Source organism: Embiotoca jacksoni, unplaced genomic scaffold (genome assembly GCF_022577435.1).
Source record: "Embiotoca jacksoni isolate LCO1_2020_lvr unplaced genomic scaffold, fEmbJac1.0.p SCAF_18, whole genome shotgun sequence".
Lineage (NCBI taxonomy): Eukaryota > Metazoa > Chordata > Actinopteri > Embiotocidae > Embiotoca > Embiotoca jacksoni.
Genome location: NW_027185318.1, coordinates 4,132,299 through 4,150,109, shown reverse-complemented (window position 1 = coordinate 4,150,109; position 17,811 = coordinate 4,132,299). Strand labels below are relative to the sequence as shown.

At 46.0% G+C, this 17,811-nt stretch overlaps 2 protein-coding genes across 3 annotated transcripts in view; one reads left to right on the top strand and one right to left on the bottom strand.

The window, feature by feature from the left end:
- The first annotated feature begins 218 nt into the window (after positions 1-218).
- On the top strand, positions 219-6,854 carry plk4 (polo-like kinase 4 (Drosophila)). 2 transcript variants are annotated; one of them, XM_069152217.1, is made up of 15 exons: positions 219-405; positions 1,236-1,331; positions 1,662-1,757; positions 2,617-2,731; positions 2,831-3,809; positions 3,896-3,984; positions 4,110-4,432; positions 4,523-4,627; positions 4,764-4,866; positions 4,963-5,112; positions 5,206-5,434; positions 5,548-5,626; positions 5,961-6,098; positions 6,190-6,296; positions 6,487-6,854. In XM_069152217.1, the coding sequence occupies exons 1-15, from the start codon at positions 376-378 to the stop codon at positions 6,596-6,598; spliced, it is 2,751 nt and encodes a 916-aa protein (XP_069008318.1). In that variant the 5' UTR covers positions 219-375; the 3' UTR covers positions 6,599-6,854. The 2 variants fall into 2 exon arrangements, with proteins under 2 accessions (XP_069008318.1, XP_069008316.1); XM_069152215.1 differs by lacking the exon at positions 219-405 and adding an exon at positions 987-1,101.
- A 200-nt stretch (positions 6,855-7,054) lies between these two features.
- The window catches only part of itpk1b (inositol-tetrakisphosphate 1-kinase b), a 32,586-nt gene continuing 21,829 nt past the window's right edge, over positions 7,055-17,811 (bottom strand). The window contains exons 6-11 of the mRNA XM_069152214.1: positions 12,851-12,949; positions 12,575-12,615; positions 12,069-12,234; positions 10,384-10,451; positions 10,135-10,297; positions 7,055-9,784 (exon numbers count right to left, since the gene is read on the bottom strand). Of these exons, the coding sequence (XP_069008315.1) occupies positions 9,516-9,784; positions 10,135-10,297; positions 10,384-10,451; positions 12,069-12,234; positions 12,575-12,615; positions 12,851-12,949 (806 nt within the window). The 3' untranslated portion in view covers positions 7,055-9,515. The remainder of the gene's footprint in view (positions 9,785-10,134; positions 10,298-10,383; positions 10,452-12,068; positions 12,235-12,574; positions 12,616-12,850; positions 12,950-17,811) is intronic.

Sequence of the window (17,811 nt, the reverse complement as noted above, 5' to 3'; positions counted from 1 at the left end):
AAAAAAAAAATTAAACCTGCAAGCGGGAACATGCGTGCTGCCCCGAGAGGAAGCATGCGGCCCCGGCCGGCTGGATCCCCATCGTGCACCGTGCGACGTGCAGCTCGACGGTTTTTTTTTTTTTTAACTCGGATTGTCTTGCTCGAAGTGGGCGTGTCACGTTTTTGTTGTTGTCATGTGACGCTCTCGTGACGTCAGCGCCGAGTAACGGGCGGATATTTTCAAAATGGAAGAAATGGCAAAGTTTTGGAGGGGAACGCAAGACTTGCATTTATTTACACGCTGAGAGCCGCTGCCCCGACCACCGATGCGCGCCACCGACCGGGGAACACTATTACAAACCCGCATGCACCTGCAAAGCTGAAAACAGGAACCATGAGCGTTTCCATCGGCGACAAGATCGAGGTGAGTGTTTTTTGCGTCGTGCTAACGCCCGCCCAGCTAGCGGCTCCTCGTTAAGTTTAAAAACAAAAGGCTGGAGTTATATTCAGATCATCTGGTTCAGAGAAGCAGTATTTGGTCGCTAAATAATAATAATATGGATAAAAGTGCATTCAAGTTTGAGATGCGTCAAACGTTTAGTTAAAAAAAAAAAAAAAAGCCAAACTGTGCCGCGTAACGCCAAATTAATAAAACCAGCCAGTTGGTCGTTTCATCTTGTGATTTAAATCCGTTACTAAAATAAGACAATCCAGTTTGCGTATAAAAAACAACAACAAAAAACAACCTTATTGTGATTTTCAACAGTCGGTTTTGATCCGCTTTGGTTCCCCCTCCTCCGGACACAAACACCGTCGTTGTGCGCAAGTGCGTCCGTTTGGAGAGCCCGACGCGCTGCCTGGAAACGTCCCGTCCGCGGGAAGACGACCGGGATCATTAAAGGCTTCGGGTTGGCCGTCAGGTGTCTGCGGCTTGTTTTTGACAGTTAACGTTTTGTTGTGGGAGGATTTCTCGTCTCCGTGATCGGGTCGACTCGTGTTGTCACTTGTCAGCATGTCGCAGGCTCGAGGGGCGATTTTTGATCACGTTATTCACTATTTCTTTCAAAACCTTGAGAAGGAGAAAGGGAGTTTATGTCACGATCAGGAGCTGAGGATCCAGGTGCTTTTTTTTTTTTTTTTAAAGATCCTGTCTGTCATGAGATTTGATTGTTTTCATCTAAATTCTTGATCATACAGATTTTTTTTTTAACTCAATGTTGTTGTTGTTGTTTTTTCTTCTGTCTGTGCTTGTAGGATTTTAAGGTCCTCACTCTCCTTGGTAAAGGTTCTTTTGCATGTGTTTACCGGGCAAAATCAGTGAAGACCGGCCTGGAGGTTGCAATCAAAACGGTAAGACCATCCACATTTGGTTTGTTTTTTTGCGTGCCAGTGATGTTAACTATAATTATAATTATTTGTAATGAAAGACGCTTAGTCAACACACAAGCTGTTGCCATCTGCTGACAGTTGAAGTGGAAACTGGTGCCCTCGGATTATGAGACCATAGTTACCTCCCCTGGGCTACCTTGTGGTCCCTCGTCTCCTTACAAATGAGCTGTTGGTGGTTCATTGTCTTTGCGGGTTGACAGATTGCGTGTCAGCCCACCGAACCAAACCACCGTACCAAGTTGGTCCTGTGAGAGGCGGGTGTATAATTATCTCCGTGCTTCCCATCTGCAGATCGACAAAAAAGCAATGCAGAAAGCTGGCATGGTCCAGCGCGTGTCAAACGAGGTGGAGATCCACTGCCGGCTCAAACATCCTTCAGTACTCGAGGTAACGTCGGCTCTCTATGTCATTTATTTATTTGTTTTCCTTTAGATTAAAACTGCCAAACACAATTCTCACCTTTTTTTTGTTGTCATCGGTCGGTTTTTTTTACGCTGAATTCGAATCTGTTTTTAGAATTGGCATGGTTTTATTAGTGTTTATTTTTATTCATGAATGAGGCTATTGTTGAAATTCACATATTTACAGACTTCAAAAATGTAAAAAAATGTATTATTTCTGCCTATATTTGGCCTCAGAAACATGTCTGGTAGTCGTGTGCCAACACTGAGATGCTCCACTTTCCTTGGTGCCACTTTTCCATGCGAGTTTACTGGAACAAAAAAAAGATCGAGAAATTCAGAAAACATAATTGGATTAATTGTGCAAAAAAAATACTGAACAAACAGGTATTGTTTTTTTTGTTTTTTTTAGCATAGGACAGAAATCTTTGTTTACCAGTTTTGTCCATGTTTGTGCAGATCAATCTGTTGTAAAAAAAAAAATACACTCGTTATCTTAGATGGACAAACGGCTAACTGGAGGAATGCCGGTGTGGTTTTTTTGGGACTTAAAGAAAAAAAACGACAGTTGTGTTGGAGTCTGTGTAGATCAGCCTTTTGTGTCGTTGCCATGGTTATGTAAACCGTGAACCTGCCCCGACTTGTGTTTCAGCCACTCCACCATTTATTTTTTTTCCCACTTCACTTAATTTTAGATTTGGCCATCAGTGGCGTCGATAATGTTCAACTCCAAACATGAACCAGGAGAGCTGCTCGTTTCACAATGAAGTCCAATCAGACGCGTTCTTTGTTTTGTTGCACTAATATTTCGAGTGTAAATATTTTTCACCATTTCCTTTTTAAAGCTCTACAACTACTTTGAGGACAGCAACTATGTGTACTTGGTGTTGGAGATGTGTCACAATGGAGAGATGAGTCGGTACCTGAAAGAGCGAACGATGCCTTTCTCGGAGGACGAAGGTCAGGCGGCAGTATTTCATTCAGAAACCTAAATATCACCGTTTTGTGTGCTGCCAGCCTTTTAAAAAAAAAAAAAAATTCTCTGTTTTTGCTCCACAGCAAGACATTTCATGCATCAAATCGTAAAAGGAATGCTGTATTTACACACTCACGGCATCTTGCATCGAGATCTGACCTTGTCCAATCTTCTGCTGACCAGCAACATGAACATTAAGATAGGAGACTTCGGTTTGGCCACTCAGCTCAAACTCCCGACTGAAAAGCACTTCACTATGTGCGGGACTCCCAACTACATCTCTCCCGAGGTGGCCACCCGCAGCGCCCACGGCCTGGAGTCCGACGTCTGGTCGCTCGGCTGCATGTTCTACGCCTTCCTGATGGGTCGCCCTCCGTTTGACACGGACACAGTGAAGCACACGTTATCTAAAGTGGTTCTCGGGGAATATGAGATGCCTGCCCACGTTTCTCTGGAGGCTCAGGACCTGATCCATCAGCTGCTGCAGAGAGACCCCGCCCACCGGCCCAGCCTCTCCGCAGTGCTGGACCACCCGTTCATGACCCACAGCCTGCTGGTCAGGACCAAGGAGCTGGGGCCGGAGGACGACGGATCCATCGACAGCGGCATCGCCACCATCTCCACGGCCTGCACCTCTTCCACCTCCGCCAGCAGCAGCAGCCGCCTCCAGAGGCGAGCCGGACACGTGATCGACTCCGCCCTGCCGAACCGCATGACGCCCGTTCAAAGTCTTCCACGCCAACCCAGCAGCGCCTGTTTTGAGGACGGAGACAGGCAGCATCAGCACCCGCCGGACAGATTTCACAGGGAGGGCCGGGGCAGGGCGGTACACGGTGGAGAAAGTGGAGAGCCTTATTCTCGCTACCTCAGGAGGGCTCACTCTTCAGATCGCTCCAGTTCTGCCGCACCGGGCCAGAGTTCAGGTCACGCTGAGCTGAGCAGATGTCACTCAGAGGAAACGCTGGTCGGTGTGAGGCGGCCGGTCTTCCTCGTTTCCTCCACTCAACACCCATTTTCAGAGCACGGCAGGCTCCCCTCTCCGCCTGTCAAACAGTCAGCAAAGTAAGTAGTCCGTCTGCTCAGGATCTTTTTTTTTTTTTTCATATTTAAAATTTGTGGAGATTAACCGATTGCGCTGTCTGTTTCAGTTCTGGGTATTTGTCTGCAGAGACAGCACATCCACCAAACTTACAATTTCAGGACCTGGAGGGAGTTTCTAACTGGCTCAACAATGAAGGTGAAATTGCTGTTATCACTGTTATGCAATAAAAGGTTGTAAAAAAAAACAAAAAACTGTCAGACAGATCTTCAGGTTCTTCGATCCATTCAGCTGAGGCAAAGTCTTTTTTCCCTCTTTCTTAGCTTCGGGACAGAGGCCCACAGACAACAGCACTCACAGCAGCACTGGCAGCTTCCACAGCAACAGAGGACCTTTAGGGGTTCACAATTCCTGGACAGACAAGCCCGCGGGCCGAGGCGTGAACCCTCACCACAACCAGCACCAGCAGCTTCCCTCTAACCCGGACTCCTACAGGGAGAATATCCCCGGGGCGGAGTTCCAGCATCCTCACGGCAGAGAGTCGAAACCCAACGCAGACAAGCAGAAGAAAACACTGAGAGACATTGTCCCGCCTCTGTGTGCAACCAGGCTGAAGTCTATCCGACAGAAGACCAAGAACGCCGTTGTAAGAGGGTGCTAGTCCTTTTTCGTTTCACCGTGTGAGCAGTTGAGATACCCGTCGGTGTCTGATGTCTTTTCCTCGTCTCTCCTGCAGGTGAGCATCCTGGACTCGGGGGAAGTGTGTATGGAGTTGTTAAAAAGCCAAAATGGCCAAGAGAGGGTGAAAGAAGTCCTTCGGATCTCCTGTGACGGATCGATGGTACGATACTACACTCAGAATATCACGCAGCAGCTCAGCTAATGTTTTCATGTGTCCCACAAGCTTTTTGGCATCATGCAGCCTTATACTTCTCAGAATCTTGTGAGTGGTAGCTTCATATTTCCGTGCGTTGCAGGTGACCATCTACCAGCCTAATGGTGGGAAAGGTTTTCCTGTGCTGGACCGCCCTCCAGCTCCTCCAGAAGATATTTTCATTTGTAGCTACGACGACCTTCCAGGTAGTCTGATGGACGAGTCACACTCGAGAGCGTCAGCCGATGTAAAATTAGAAATGAAATCTGAAATGAAAAATATTTGTCTTTTTGTTGTCACAGAGAAATACTGGAAGAAGTACCAGTACGCCTCGAGGTTCGTGCAGCTTGTGAAATCCAAGACTCCCAAAGTGACTCTTTACACCAAGCAGGCCAAGGTCATGCTGATGGAGAACTCGCCCGACGCAGACCTGGAGGTTTGTTTTTATGACGGTGAGTCCGACGTGTTCGTAAGAACGTTTGATCGCGCGCAGGAAGTGCTGCGTCTGTTCCGTGTGACACCAACGCGTCACAACTGTCCCGCAGGAGCCAAAACCCACAAGACGTCAGAACTGGTGCGAGTGGTGGAGAAGAGCGGGAAGTCGTGCACGGTGAAGGGCGAGGCGGGGCTGAGCGGCCTGAGCCCAGAGAGCAGGCTGTACGTGGAGATGTCCGACGAGGGCCACGGCATGTGTCTGTCGCTGGAGGCCGCCGTCGCAGCAGAAGAGCAGCGCAGCGCCAACAACGTCCTGTTCTTCCCCATAACTATCGGCAGGTGAGACCACAGATCTCACCGTCGCCTACAACACTTTTTTTTTCTTTTTTTCTTTTCCCTTCCCTAATCTCGCATGACAAATTTATATTTTTATATACGTTATCGTTCCCTAGGAGACCTGCCAGCTCGGCCTCCCACCCGCAGCCTCCTGACACAGCTTCACCTCCTAAACCTCCACAAATCACTCCTTCAGTAAGTGTCTCCCAGCCTCACACCAGCAGATGACTTACCGGGATGCCACGATAAAAGCGAGACGTGAGAAATCGCCTCTGACCGTTTTTTTCTGACCTCTGATTGTTTTGATTTATTGGTTTAATGTTGCAGACGGTGGGGAGGATATCTGCCAACAGCAAAACCAGAATGCCAACAGTGATCACAGATCAATACGTTTAGAACATATAAACATTTCACTAGCGCCGCCACGGAAAAAAAGCAATACGCTCGAGTGCGAATCTCAGAGTTTGCGTGGTTTGACACATTTGTAGGCGAGTCCGAGATTTGATTTCTTTTAAACGTGTATTTCCAGATGATTTCCTACGACGGGTCGGATTTCACCACAGCCAGCCTGAGTAAGAAAAGCTCCCCGGTGCGACAGGACCTGCTTCAGAGCACGGGGAAAGTGGTCAAGTCAATATTTGTACCCAACGTCGGATGGGCCTCGCAGGTAAATGGATAAGTCGATAAACCTCATATTCTATCATCAGCAAAGGAGTCGCCTCCGTGATGAAAAACGGTGTCTTTTTTTGTTTGTGCAGCTGACGAGCGGAGAGGTGTGGGTGCAGTTCAACGACGGCTCTCAGCTGGTGGTTCAGGCAGGAGTTTCCTGCATCTCCTACACATCTCCAGAGGGGAGGATCACCAGGTGGGAAACACGTCACACGTGATGGACGAATGTGATCGTCAGTTCTGTGGCGAAGACTGTGGGCCGCTGGGGGGGGACAGCTGTAATGTTTACCGGAGCGTCAACAGAGCCCGATTAAACACAGCCACACGATTTCACACAAAATGTTGGTGGAAGGAACAGCAGCTAATGAACAATGTGTCCTCCGCAGGTATAAAGAGAACGAGAAGTTGCCAGAGCACGTTAAGGAAAAGCTGCACTGTCTCTCGACCATTCTCGGACTACTGGCGAATCCGACGGCACATCACCTCCAGTCCCATTAACACTGCTGGCCGGCAGGACCCTGAACGCAGCATTACAAACTGGCTTCACTTCTCTTGTAAATAATCTGTGGGGTCTTTTTTCTTTTTTACATGTACAGAAGACTAAGATTATGAAAAGATATATTTTTATTTTAATAAGTGACCATTTTGTATAGTGTAAAGTAGCCCCGTTTGTAATTTTTACTGTCTCCATATCTATGAAATGTGCGACTGATGAAACAATAAACATCGGCAGGCTGGCTGGAGAATCGCTGCACTTTGTTTTGCAGTCTTCTCTTTGTGCTCAATATATTCATGAAGGAATTTTTGTTCAAAAGAAATTAAAGTATTTAGAGCTAACCTATGGTTTCAGTAATACAAAATTTACAACCACCAACCGACTAAATGTGGAGAATAGAACAAACTAAACAATGAATAACCCAGGACAAAAGAAGAGCTGCATTCAATACAGCCAGATGAGGTTTGACATGTTTATTTCGCCCTGTTGAATTGGCCCTTTAATTTAAAAAAAAAAAAAAAAAGGTCACAAAATTGTTGATTCTTCGGAGTTACAGAGCTGATACAAAACAACAAACGGTACGGATGTAAGCCTAGGCGCATATACACGTACTGTACAAGACACCCAAGAAGTAAACATTCAGGTGGAAGCTGGGAGCATGATGACCAAAGGGTAGGATTAACCATTTATTTCCCATTTAAGAAGCACGATAAGGAACACGAGATAAGACACAGTATAGTGGCGTATACAGATATCAGCCTTTCCGACCTAAACGGGGACGCGCCCTCCTCTTTGCCCCTATTCCCAGGTGAGGAAACACCCCCATTCCCCTGAATCTACTCTTGAATTAATTGCTGCTTCGCTACACTCTCAAAATTGTAGAAATAAGTCTCACTATGTGACGTCCAGTGAAAAACCAATTTCCAGAACGGTTGCTGCGGTTCTTTTGTCCCAGAGAGATGCTGGTGAGATGGCTGCGGCCATGGCCGTTATTTACCAAGCGGGAGGACGATCGGCTCCCTCTGACGCTGATGGAAGAAATCAAAGCGGCGCGGAGGAGCTCTCTGGGACAAGAGAAGAAGAAGCAGGCTCACAGGAATGCAATAATCCGTACGCACCGCAGGGTGCCACTCGCTCCCGCTAGATGCTAGAGGGAGACAACAGCATCAGCCACCAGCTCCTCCGTCCCTTTGACACCACCTGTACAGCCAGACCCAGCAGTTCACCGGTCCTCTAGTACATATCACTCTTTCAATTCATTCATTTATATAAAACACTTTCCCCATAAAATCTCAATAAAATAAAGTTGCTCTTAGTAGATGTCAGGACAAAGAAGATATTAACAAAATTGGAGTTAAAAAAAGAAAAAAAAAAAAAAAAAGAAAAGAAAGAAATCTCACAGTGAACACTGGGAACACGAGCTGGACCTCCTCCCACCACTTCCCCTCCCATTGATTTTTAATATGTGACACAAATACAGCAGCTGGAAAAGAGAATTAAGCTTGAAGCGAACAAACCGACTGGACATTTTGGAAGAAGTGCAGTGAGACAATGAAGCTCAACAAGCGACTCCACCATCTCGGACTGTTGTTGTTTAATGATCGCGGAACAATTATTACCCAATTTAGGTATTCACGTACAGTTTACCCTCGTTTTAGTAGAATAAAGGAATAAAAAGCTGTTGATCGCTTCAGGAGAGTAGTTTGCTCACATTACAGACACAAAAGCACTGAAGACACGTGGAGAGTCGGTTTAAGGAGACTACAACCATCCCACGAAGGGATGTGAGAAATCTCACAAGATCCCACTGGAATTCTGGAAAAATCAAGGAATTTCTCTGTAAACGTCCACAAACACAAAAAGGGAATGTGATCCTCGTCTTCCTGCGCTGGAGCGACTCAAACCGGGACACGGAGGACGTGGTTAGCTTGATCAATACCAAACATCCGGCATCTGACACGCAGGAAAACACTCAAAGACCAAGACAGTTGCAACAATAGTTATTTCAAAAAAAAAACAACAACAACAACACCACCAACAACGAAAAACTTGGTCATGGAGATTCACTTTCTTCTTTTTAAGCTTCTGCAGACGTCCTTCCTACACTCGCCGCAAATTTGATGGCACTCAGAATAATAAACTTTGTTCAAACTTAACAAAAAACCCGAAACTAGTTTGTCATCGGTGTTCGGACTCGTGATGTCTTCTGCCGTCCGTTGGCCGCAGTCACAGAGCAGCCTGGGATCTGTAGTGTTCAAATGCCCGGCCACCTCGTCTCCCCGCGACTTTGTGCAGAGGAGGCAGTGGTATTGACCACGGTACACACACACACACACACACACACACACACACACACACACACCGCTGGCACCGGATTTGTCGCAGTGTAAATGTGCCTGGGTGTGTAAAATGTGTGTGTGTGTGTGTGTGTGTGTGTGTGTGTGTGTGTGTGTGTGAGTGTGTGATCATACATTGCACATCGAGTGGCACATCTTTCTCCAGTCCTGATTGGGCCGTTCCCATTAGCTACCTCATCTGGACCCTTTCATTACAGACACCTCACACACGGAGAGAACAAAATTAAAATCAGCTATTAGGCAAAAAGTTCCCAAAAGTTCACATTACAGTACTGTTAAGTCTCATTAGACGAAACCCAAAATACAAAAGGCAGAGAGAGAGAAAAAAAAAAAAAAAAAAAAAAAAAAAAAAAAAAGCTTACACCCAATCACCATCATTTTCAATAACTATATAGGAAAAGTTTTTTTTTGTTGTTTTTTTTTTGTTTTTTTTTGATTAGATATATTATCATCAATAACATCATAATTACTATGATTATTATTCATTATTATTGTCACCATTGCCATCCGTTTTTTTTTGTTCAGGGGTCAAACGGAGTCGGGGCGGGGGGGGGGGGATCAGTCACTGGGAGGAGGCCTTGGTAGCTATCGTGGAGACACAGTGCTGCTGGAAGTTGGGGGACATGGCCGAGTTGCAGCCGAGTCTCTGCAGCTCTTTTCCCAGCATGCCGCAGCAGCCCGGCGCCGGCGGGGCAGCATTTGGTACCATGGTGCTCACCGGCAGGCCTTTGGGCTGCTCGCCGGCGGGCGCGAAGTCAGCGCTGTGGCTCTGGAGCACGCTGCTGATGTGGTTCAGGAGGTCGTTGAAGAACTCTGGGACACCTTCGTACCCTGGAGACACATTCGGGGAGGATTCTTAGAGACAACTAAACATGGACAGAAAGAAGCCAAGCAAGAAATTGGCTTTTGACTTGATGCTGGATAAAGAGCATGATGCTTTTAGACCCGAGTTACACAAGTTTTTGTGACTTGTGCGCTTTTGGCAATTTTGACCTGAAACTACAATCGAGAAATTTAAACCAACCGAGACCAGATCTGATCAGAAGATGCAATACACGAAGCGTTGAGCTCACCGTGAATATCCGAGACCCTCCATCGAAACTGAAGCTCGTATTCCTCTTTATGTGCAGATAATATGAAGAAGCTTTAAAGCAGCCACGTGAACGGGAGGCTGCACCTACCAGGGAATGCATTGATGTCAATGACGGCGTGTTGGCCTGTTTGGTTGTTGATGATGACGTCGATGCCGAACAGGGACACGCCCAGCGCCTGTCGCAATGACCTGGACAACTCTCTGATGACGTCATCGCTGGGGGGCTGAGACACTCCCTCCACGTTCTCTCTCTGAGGGGCAAATTTGAAAATGTGAGTTAAGAGACTCATCTCAGAAAAAGCAAACCGCATTTGATTCAGTGAGGCCGTGGACGCACCGAGGTCAAGTCCGAGGACGACTCGGGTTTGGAGACGTTGTGGCTGTTGAAGAAAATGGCTTTCCTGTCTGAAAGAGACACAAAGAAGGGAAACAACAACAACAACAAAAAAAGGTGAGGTGGAATTTTGAAGAGCTTTTCCAACACATTTCCTCAAGGGGTCTTAACACACCACCCGCAAAACAAAAAAACAAAATCCCAGACCTGTTAGTCAGGTGTGCTGTCCCAGATCCTGAATGTGTCCCGCAGAATTCACAGGTGGGCTTCTTAAGTTTCCCACTGACCGAAACCAAGTCCGCTGCTCATCACAGAAGGAGATGAACCTGCTGATCGGTGTTTGTTGGAAACACCTCACCCTCCGTCGCCTAATATCTTGCCAACTTCTCATATTTTCATCTATTGATCTTTTTTTAAAATTTTAATTTTTTACCCACAGCATTGACTTCCTCGCTGATAATCTCCCATACAGCGTTTTATTCTTGTTATATTAATACTTATTCATTTCAAAGGGATCAGATTTCCTTTTGCTTTTGTGGTTGTTCTGAAATCACTTCAACACACACAAACACCTCATTTAAATACAGCGATTTGCTCCTGATATCAAAGACGCAATTACTCCCAAAACGAGTGCAAAGTAAATGTGCACATTTTTTTTTAATAAACACGCAATTTAGTACCCTTTATTTGAGATCTGACTTAATCAGGCCGTGACATGCTTTCTCAGTGCATTCATCGACGCGTGTTTCCCGTCACTGGGCACTAGGTGGCAGCAGAGCTCTACTGGTTACAGTGAAAACAGGCAATGATAGCTTTATTAAATGTCATTGTTTACCGACTTCAATACAAAAACCTGAAACTGAACCGCCCTGAGTAAAGTCTTTTAATCTTCGGTCGTAACCATGTCATGTCAAGTGTTCACTACTGTCAGCGACATGTAACTTGTTTGCCTCAGGTTCGGGATTTTCTTTGAAGCACTGATAAATGTGACAGTTTGGATTGCTGACTTTTTTCTTTTTCTTTTCTTTGTCATCACTGTAATGATTAACAGTGTTTGAGGGAAGAAAGAAGGAGAAGGGCTGGGGAGTGGAGGGGAAAATCATAAATTCCTGTCACTGTCCAAATAAATACGGCCCCCGGCTCATGGAGGGTCGTGGTAACGAAATTTTGGGCCGATTTGGATGGAAAAAAAACAAGAGTTTAACTGAGGCACGAGAAGGAGACGGAGGGCTGAACGGAAACACGCCGTCTCTCTCGGTGATACTTTCAGCATCTCCACACCTCCAACCTCTTTCTGGACACCGAACCGAAAGCTTCAAGCTCTCTGAACTGTTACACAAAGCGGACTACGAAGCCAACAGTGGCTGTGGTTTTGCACGAGGGCCTCTCGCTGCAGCACATGCAAATACTGGAGTCTTTGGTGTCATGGGGACAGCCCTGCATTCAAAGCCACGTCAGGGGGAAGACTTCTGACACGTTTATGGAGACAAACGTCCCTCCTCGCGTTTATGTTCAACAGCATGTTCCAACAGGGCAAAACCCGATTGCACTCGACTGTAAACCCTTAAAAGGGCAGATAGGTCCAATCACAGGGACTATTAAAGGCCTTTTATGAGGTCTTTTATTGGGTAATTAGGAGAAGCTGCCTGGATTGTACTGTGTGTGTGTGTCTCTGTCTCTGTACTCACCTGCAGGTCCAGCAGGGAAGTTCTTCAGGGAAGGTCTTTCCACCACCGTGTAGGACTCTCCCACCACAAACACCTTATAGAGCACTGCGTTGTGGTTGATGAAGCTCTGGATCACACACGGAGGCTTCACATCCTTCAGGTCCTCCTCGCTGAAAATAATGGCCATCTATGGACAGGAAGTACATGACACACACACACACACACACACACACACACACACACACACAAAAACAACCATTCAGGTGATCTTGTTTCAGACCCTGCAGGCCGTTTGAGTCAAGTTAAACTTTAACTTGATTCAATGGCGTCAGCGAGGAGGAATGAAGACTGTTTGGTTGGCTTGACGGGGCTATCGATCTCCGCTGACACATACACGAGGTGCAGCACTTTATCTGATTTTGTTGTTTGGACTTGAATGACAGTCTTGTAACAGGATCAAATGTTCCTGCTTACACAAAGCAAACTGTGAAGGGTGTGAGCGACCTCCGACCCCTGCGGCCTCTTACCTCGTGGGAGTTGGTGCCATGAGCCACCCGTGTTTTGCAAACTGCAGAAGAGATGAAGGTGGAGGGGGGGGGGGGAGGGGGGGGGGGACAAACGGAAAACTTAGCTACGAAATATACGGCGGGGTACAAAACATCTTTTCTAAACACTCCAGACTGTAAACAAAGATGAATCGATCGATAAAGACAAAAACTGAAGAATTTACACACAAAATTAGCAGCTAACAGAACAATATGAGATCTGAACGTTCCCACAATGACTCGGTTGGAGGTACTTACTGAAGGGGAATGCGAGTCCTTGCCTCTTGATCTGCTCCAGCACATCTGGGCTGCACTCTGAGTTCAGGACCATGAATGGAGGAGAGCAAATCCTCTCATCTAATAAAAAGGGAAGAAGACGACTCGAGAGATGACTCCAAGATCTTCAGTTAGACAGGTGCACCGTCATGATGGAGAATACCTGTCAGATTTGTTCACTAGGAACAGCACTATTATTCCCATATCGCTTCTTTTTTCTTTCTCATATTTAAGTAATTTGTCGATGAGATTTCAGAAAGTTGTGACCGACACTCATCCCGATTTCCCAGAGCCGAAGAAAACCCTGTACAAATATTTCATCCAAAGATATCGTAGCAAACTGAAATATAAATAGTTATCAATTAATTTCTGTTCTTTTAGTCATAATTTACACCTTTTTACAGACTTTCACTTGATTTGCGAAGATTAAAAAAAAAAAAAGGCCACAAGCTGTTGTGTGATACATTTATCACGGCTGGCTTTAGAAATGAAATCTTGTTTCATTGTGCATCGTGTGCATTATGCAGATGAATAATAGTGTGTATTTGTGTATTGTCAAAGATGTTTACGGCCCGTTTCACTTGAAAGGCAGAAGAACACGCGCACACATCTTACTTAACTGGGCCAAAAATGCATATTTATATTCCATCTTTGTGACAGGTTTACACAACAAACACAAGAGGCCATCGAACACACACACACACACACACACACACACACACACACACACACACACACACACACACACACACACACACACACACGTTGAAACACCGGAAGACATCCAGTTCTGAGGAAGTACAAGTCAGCTGAGGACATATGAGAGTCATCAGATGCATCACCTGACAGGCCTGATTGATATTTATTAGAAATGTCCACGTGGCTGTGGCATCATTATTAAACCCAAACGTTGTCCACCATGTTTTCATATCACATATCATGTATGTTTACATCACGTGTTTACATCACATCCTGGTCGGCCACTTCTGATAAGTGAAAATAAAAAGAAAACATCCTGCAGCTTTTTCATCCCATTTCACCGTATCAGGGCTCAGGATGCGTCTATATGACTGTTCTGTCTTCCGTCACTTCCCCTCGACAGCAGGGAGAGAAATCAGCACAGGAAATCAGTGACTGGGCCAAAGCAAGATCAGGCAAATTGCTAATGACAAAAACACAATAGAAACACGCCGGTCTTTGTGTGCTGTGGGCCTCAGCAGTGGCTCGGCTCTCTGCTCCCGCCAGAGCTGCTGATGTCAGGACAATTTCATCTGCCTACATTAAGTCCAGTGCTGAGTGCTGAGCTCTGGCTGTGGTCGGGGCCCCACAGACATCCGTGGTCGGGGCCCCACAGACATCCGTGGTCGGGGCCCCACAGACATCCGTGGTCAGGTAGCACACAATATCTTTTGTTTATGGTTTTTTTTTTTTTTTTTTTAAACATGTCAGAGGCCCTAAAAACATCATAGAAACGACTTCAGTGAGATTGAATTGTGGACCTGGTTCCATGAAAATCAACAAAAACACAAACATGGATTTGGGAGATTAACTGAATGACAAAACTATTACTGTGCCGACATTGTAGTTTCAGATTAAATTGCCAAGCCACATCTTCATTTGCAAATTGCAACCCACTTTGTTCTAAATGTATATTTGCATACACATTTTCTATCCCTATACGACAGGTTTAATTCATATAAATATAATTGTACATGATATAAAGTACATAGGATACTATTTAGGTTATAATTTTGCAACGTTTAGGAAGCGACAAAACATCTTTTGGGATGAATAAAGTTCTACTACTAAACATAGAGAACATAAGACTTCACATATCAAAACCAGGGTTCAATTTTGACCCCCCGCAGTTATGCAACCAGTTTTTCTTTGTAATTTTTTTATTACTGACATTAAAAATTGCAATCAGTTTTAAATGTACCTCCGTTTATATAATCTGGTTGAACTGCTGCTTTGTTTGTTTGATGGTTGTCACAGCGTTGCCGTGTTTCCGTTTCTCGGCAACGACTGGCGAGTGCACTGTTTCAGTAAACCGATAGAAATCATAACAACTCAATAATCTGCTCGGCATCTTGTGCTGCGTCTGCAAACAAGAAATGAAATGCTCCCCAACATGTGCTTTCACACTATTTGCAAAACAAATGTGCAAATAGAAGCACTTTTATTTTTCAGTCTGAGGAGAATTATTTCTGCTCCTTAAAAGTAAGCCAAAATAGACCCATCGCGGTTACAGTTTGTTTAGTTTTTGCTGTTGTGTGACGGACGAGCACTGAATCCCCTTCTTCTCTTTCACAGGCAGATACTTGTCCTGCGCTCTGTAACCTTTCCCCGTGCGGCTGGGTCTGGGCCAGCGCCGGCTCTGGAGCCGGGCAGCGTCGGGAGCAGGAAGCCTACAGGGTCACCCATCAGTCATGTCTGCGTTGCCTGCAACTGCGCTCTCCTCATACTGATGTTATTTTACCAGGACAAGAATAGCAGCATAATGTCTTTCAGAAAACAGTCTGATGGGGGAGGGGGGGGGGGGGGGGGAAATAGCCCCATTACATCACCGAGTTCCCAAAGACTGATGGCGTTACAGTTTGTCAAACAAAAAGCATCAAAAGACCTAAACCGTGTCGAACGGGGAACACTTCAAGCTCCGACTCAAGGATTTATAATGGAGAGAGCGGGGAACAGTTATAAGAGCAAGTGGCCAAGTTTGTAATAGTGTGCATGCTTGGCTCTGGTTGACAGTTTAGGGATAAGGCGGTGGAAGAGAAGGGGAAGAGGGGGGGGGGGGGGGGGGGGATCAATCTCTGGCTCTGTCTAAACACTGTGCTCGCGGCAGACCCAGCGGAGCCGAGGACGACGTTTACAGGGCTCGACAACGAGATGCTTTTGAAATGTCATTATCCAGTTCCACTGTTGTTGTTTTTCTTTAGTGTCATCAGGACATCTGCTACGATTTCGTTACATTATGTTCACGCAACCAGATAAATCAACTCCGACTTAAAGACCTCGACAGGTGAAACTGAGAAGGAACAGAGAAGAAATTCCTCAACAGAATTGTTAAAACACCTCTGAGTCAGACGGCATCTTCCTTCTGGTTCCAGACCGACATTCAGCCAAGTTACAGTAAACTTGAGGGGCTGTTTCGGTAAAAGGCTAAAAGTTTGTTGCTATTTCGGGCTTGTTTCCTAGAAACCCCGGCGTCCTCTCTTGATGCTCTCGCTGTGTCCCTCCGAGGTAAAGCAGCAGGATTTACAATCTTTTAAATTGAACTCCAAACACGTCTCTGCCTTAAGAGTATTGCCTTTCTCAATACTCTAAGAGGCTTAAGCTCCAGTTACAATTATGAGTCATGTATTTTTTTTTGAAAGAAAAGTGTGATTGTAAATCCAGGACTTCTTTGACCAGATATTCATCAACAGGAAGAATCAAAGTTCAGCTCAACTTGGCCTGTTGGAAATCTTTAACCCGCTTATTGTTCTTAGATGAGTGCTCAGGACTTGCAGCGTCTCGGTGTTTGTCTTTCTCAGGCCGCAGATACGATTAAACATTGATCACTTGCATAAACGGGACACTTGTTCTGTTGGTGCGTGCCGAGGCGAGGATTAAAGCCAGCAAAGGGGCCTCGCAACAGTTTTGATTAATATACAAGTATCCCGGGAAGGTTTCCGTTTGATCCGGAGGAATCCGCTTGTATTCATCAGGAGAATCCTTTTATCTGGAGCCGGAGAGGAATAAGCCCGAAGACACCGAGCGAGGCTTTCGGTTTTATAGAGGAGTTGACTTGACGACGGTTTCTGTCTACAGAAACAGTGCCACTTATCAAAACTCACATATACACAGGAACTCGTGGATTCCACCGAGTAACATAAACAGCTTCTTTGCTCCGGCTCACAGAGGAAACACAAAACCAGGTTAGACAACAGAGCAGCACCGGCTACGAATCAAGGACACTGATCCATTAACGCTCACGTGGGCCAAGTCTGGCTTTTCTATTAAACCTAAGATAAAGATGAACCAATACTTTTATAATAATTTAAACAAATGAACCGTGAGGCTGCTCGAATAATAAAATAAGGTTTGCTTTTCCAGAGAAAGCACAAGTGTACCTCAAGTGCTTCCTGCTATTGAGGACTATTCTGAGTCATGCAGGCTGAGAAACGCAGCAGGCTCTGTGTGGCCTTTCGGTACTGGGTTGCCTTGGCAGCTGCTGATAAGCAGGAGGAAGTGGCTGCGTCTATAAAAGCAAGGTAGACACAACCCGTCTCACACGAACCTCTGTTTTTACCGCAACCTTAACCTCATTAGCTGCTCATATTTTCCTGCTGACAGACAAAAAAACAGTTACCCTTCGTCACGTGCTGCTTTTTCTACAGTCATAGTGGTACGTTAAGGGATTATAATGTCTCACACTCTCCGTGACCCTGCTCAGGATAAAGCGGGTATAGATAATGGATGGATGGATGGATGTCTCACACTCCACGCTTGCGTCTTAACTATTTGCAATTGCCAGGCAGGTTTGGTACGCAGGCCCGAGTGTGAGCGGAAAGCTTCCGATAAATGCAGCCAGTGAGCCGTCTTCCTCCTCGAACCAATCGCACGCAGGGAGGCGAGAGTGACGCGGCTTACACTCCTCGTTACGCAACGGCCATCGAGTGCGTTTGGATGAAAAGACGTCGTCTTCTGGTTCTATTTTAAGAAAGCCCCCCGACGCGGCCGCCGCGCCGAAGCGTCTCCCATCCGCCGCTCTGACACCCGACTGCTCTCAGTCGCGCTACAGCGAAGCAATAATTAAACAGGTTTATGTTCCCTGCCATGTATGGGGCTGAAGGAGATGTGGATGAGTCACAGGTGTGCTTACAGTGTGTGTCGGAAGGGAATGCGTCCCAGTCGTCAGCGCTTCCAGCTAAAAGGACGCTGTGCGCTGATCAGTTTAT

Excerpts from the sequence above, each read along its gene's own strand:
- plk4 (XM_069152215.1), top strand. The coding sequence starts at position 994 with ATGTCGCAGGCTCGAGGGGCGATTTTTGATCACGTTATTCACTATTTC. Across the intron at positions 5,113-5,205 it reads GGAGGTTTGTTTTTATGACG|GAGCCAAAACCCACAAGACG; the intron begins GTGAGTCCGACG and ends ACTGTCCCGCAG. Across the intron at positions 6,297-6,486 it reads CCAGAGGGGAGGATCACCAG|GTATAAAGAGAACGAGAAGT; the intron begins GTGGGAAACACG and ends TGTCCTCCGCAG.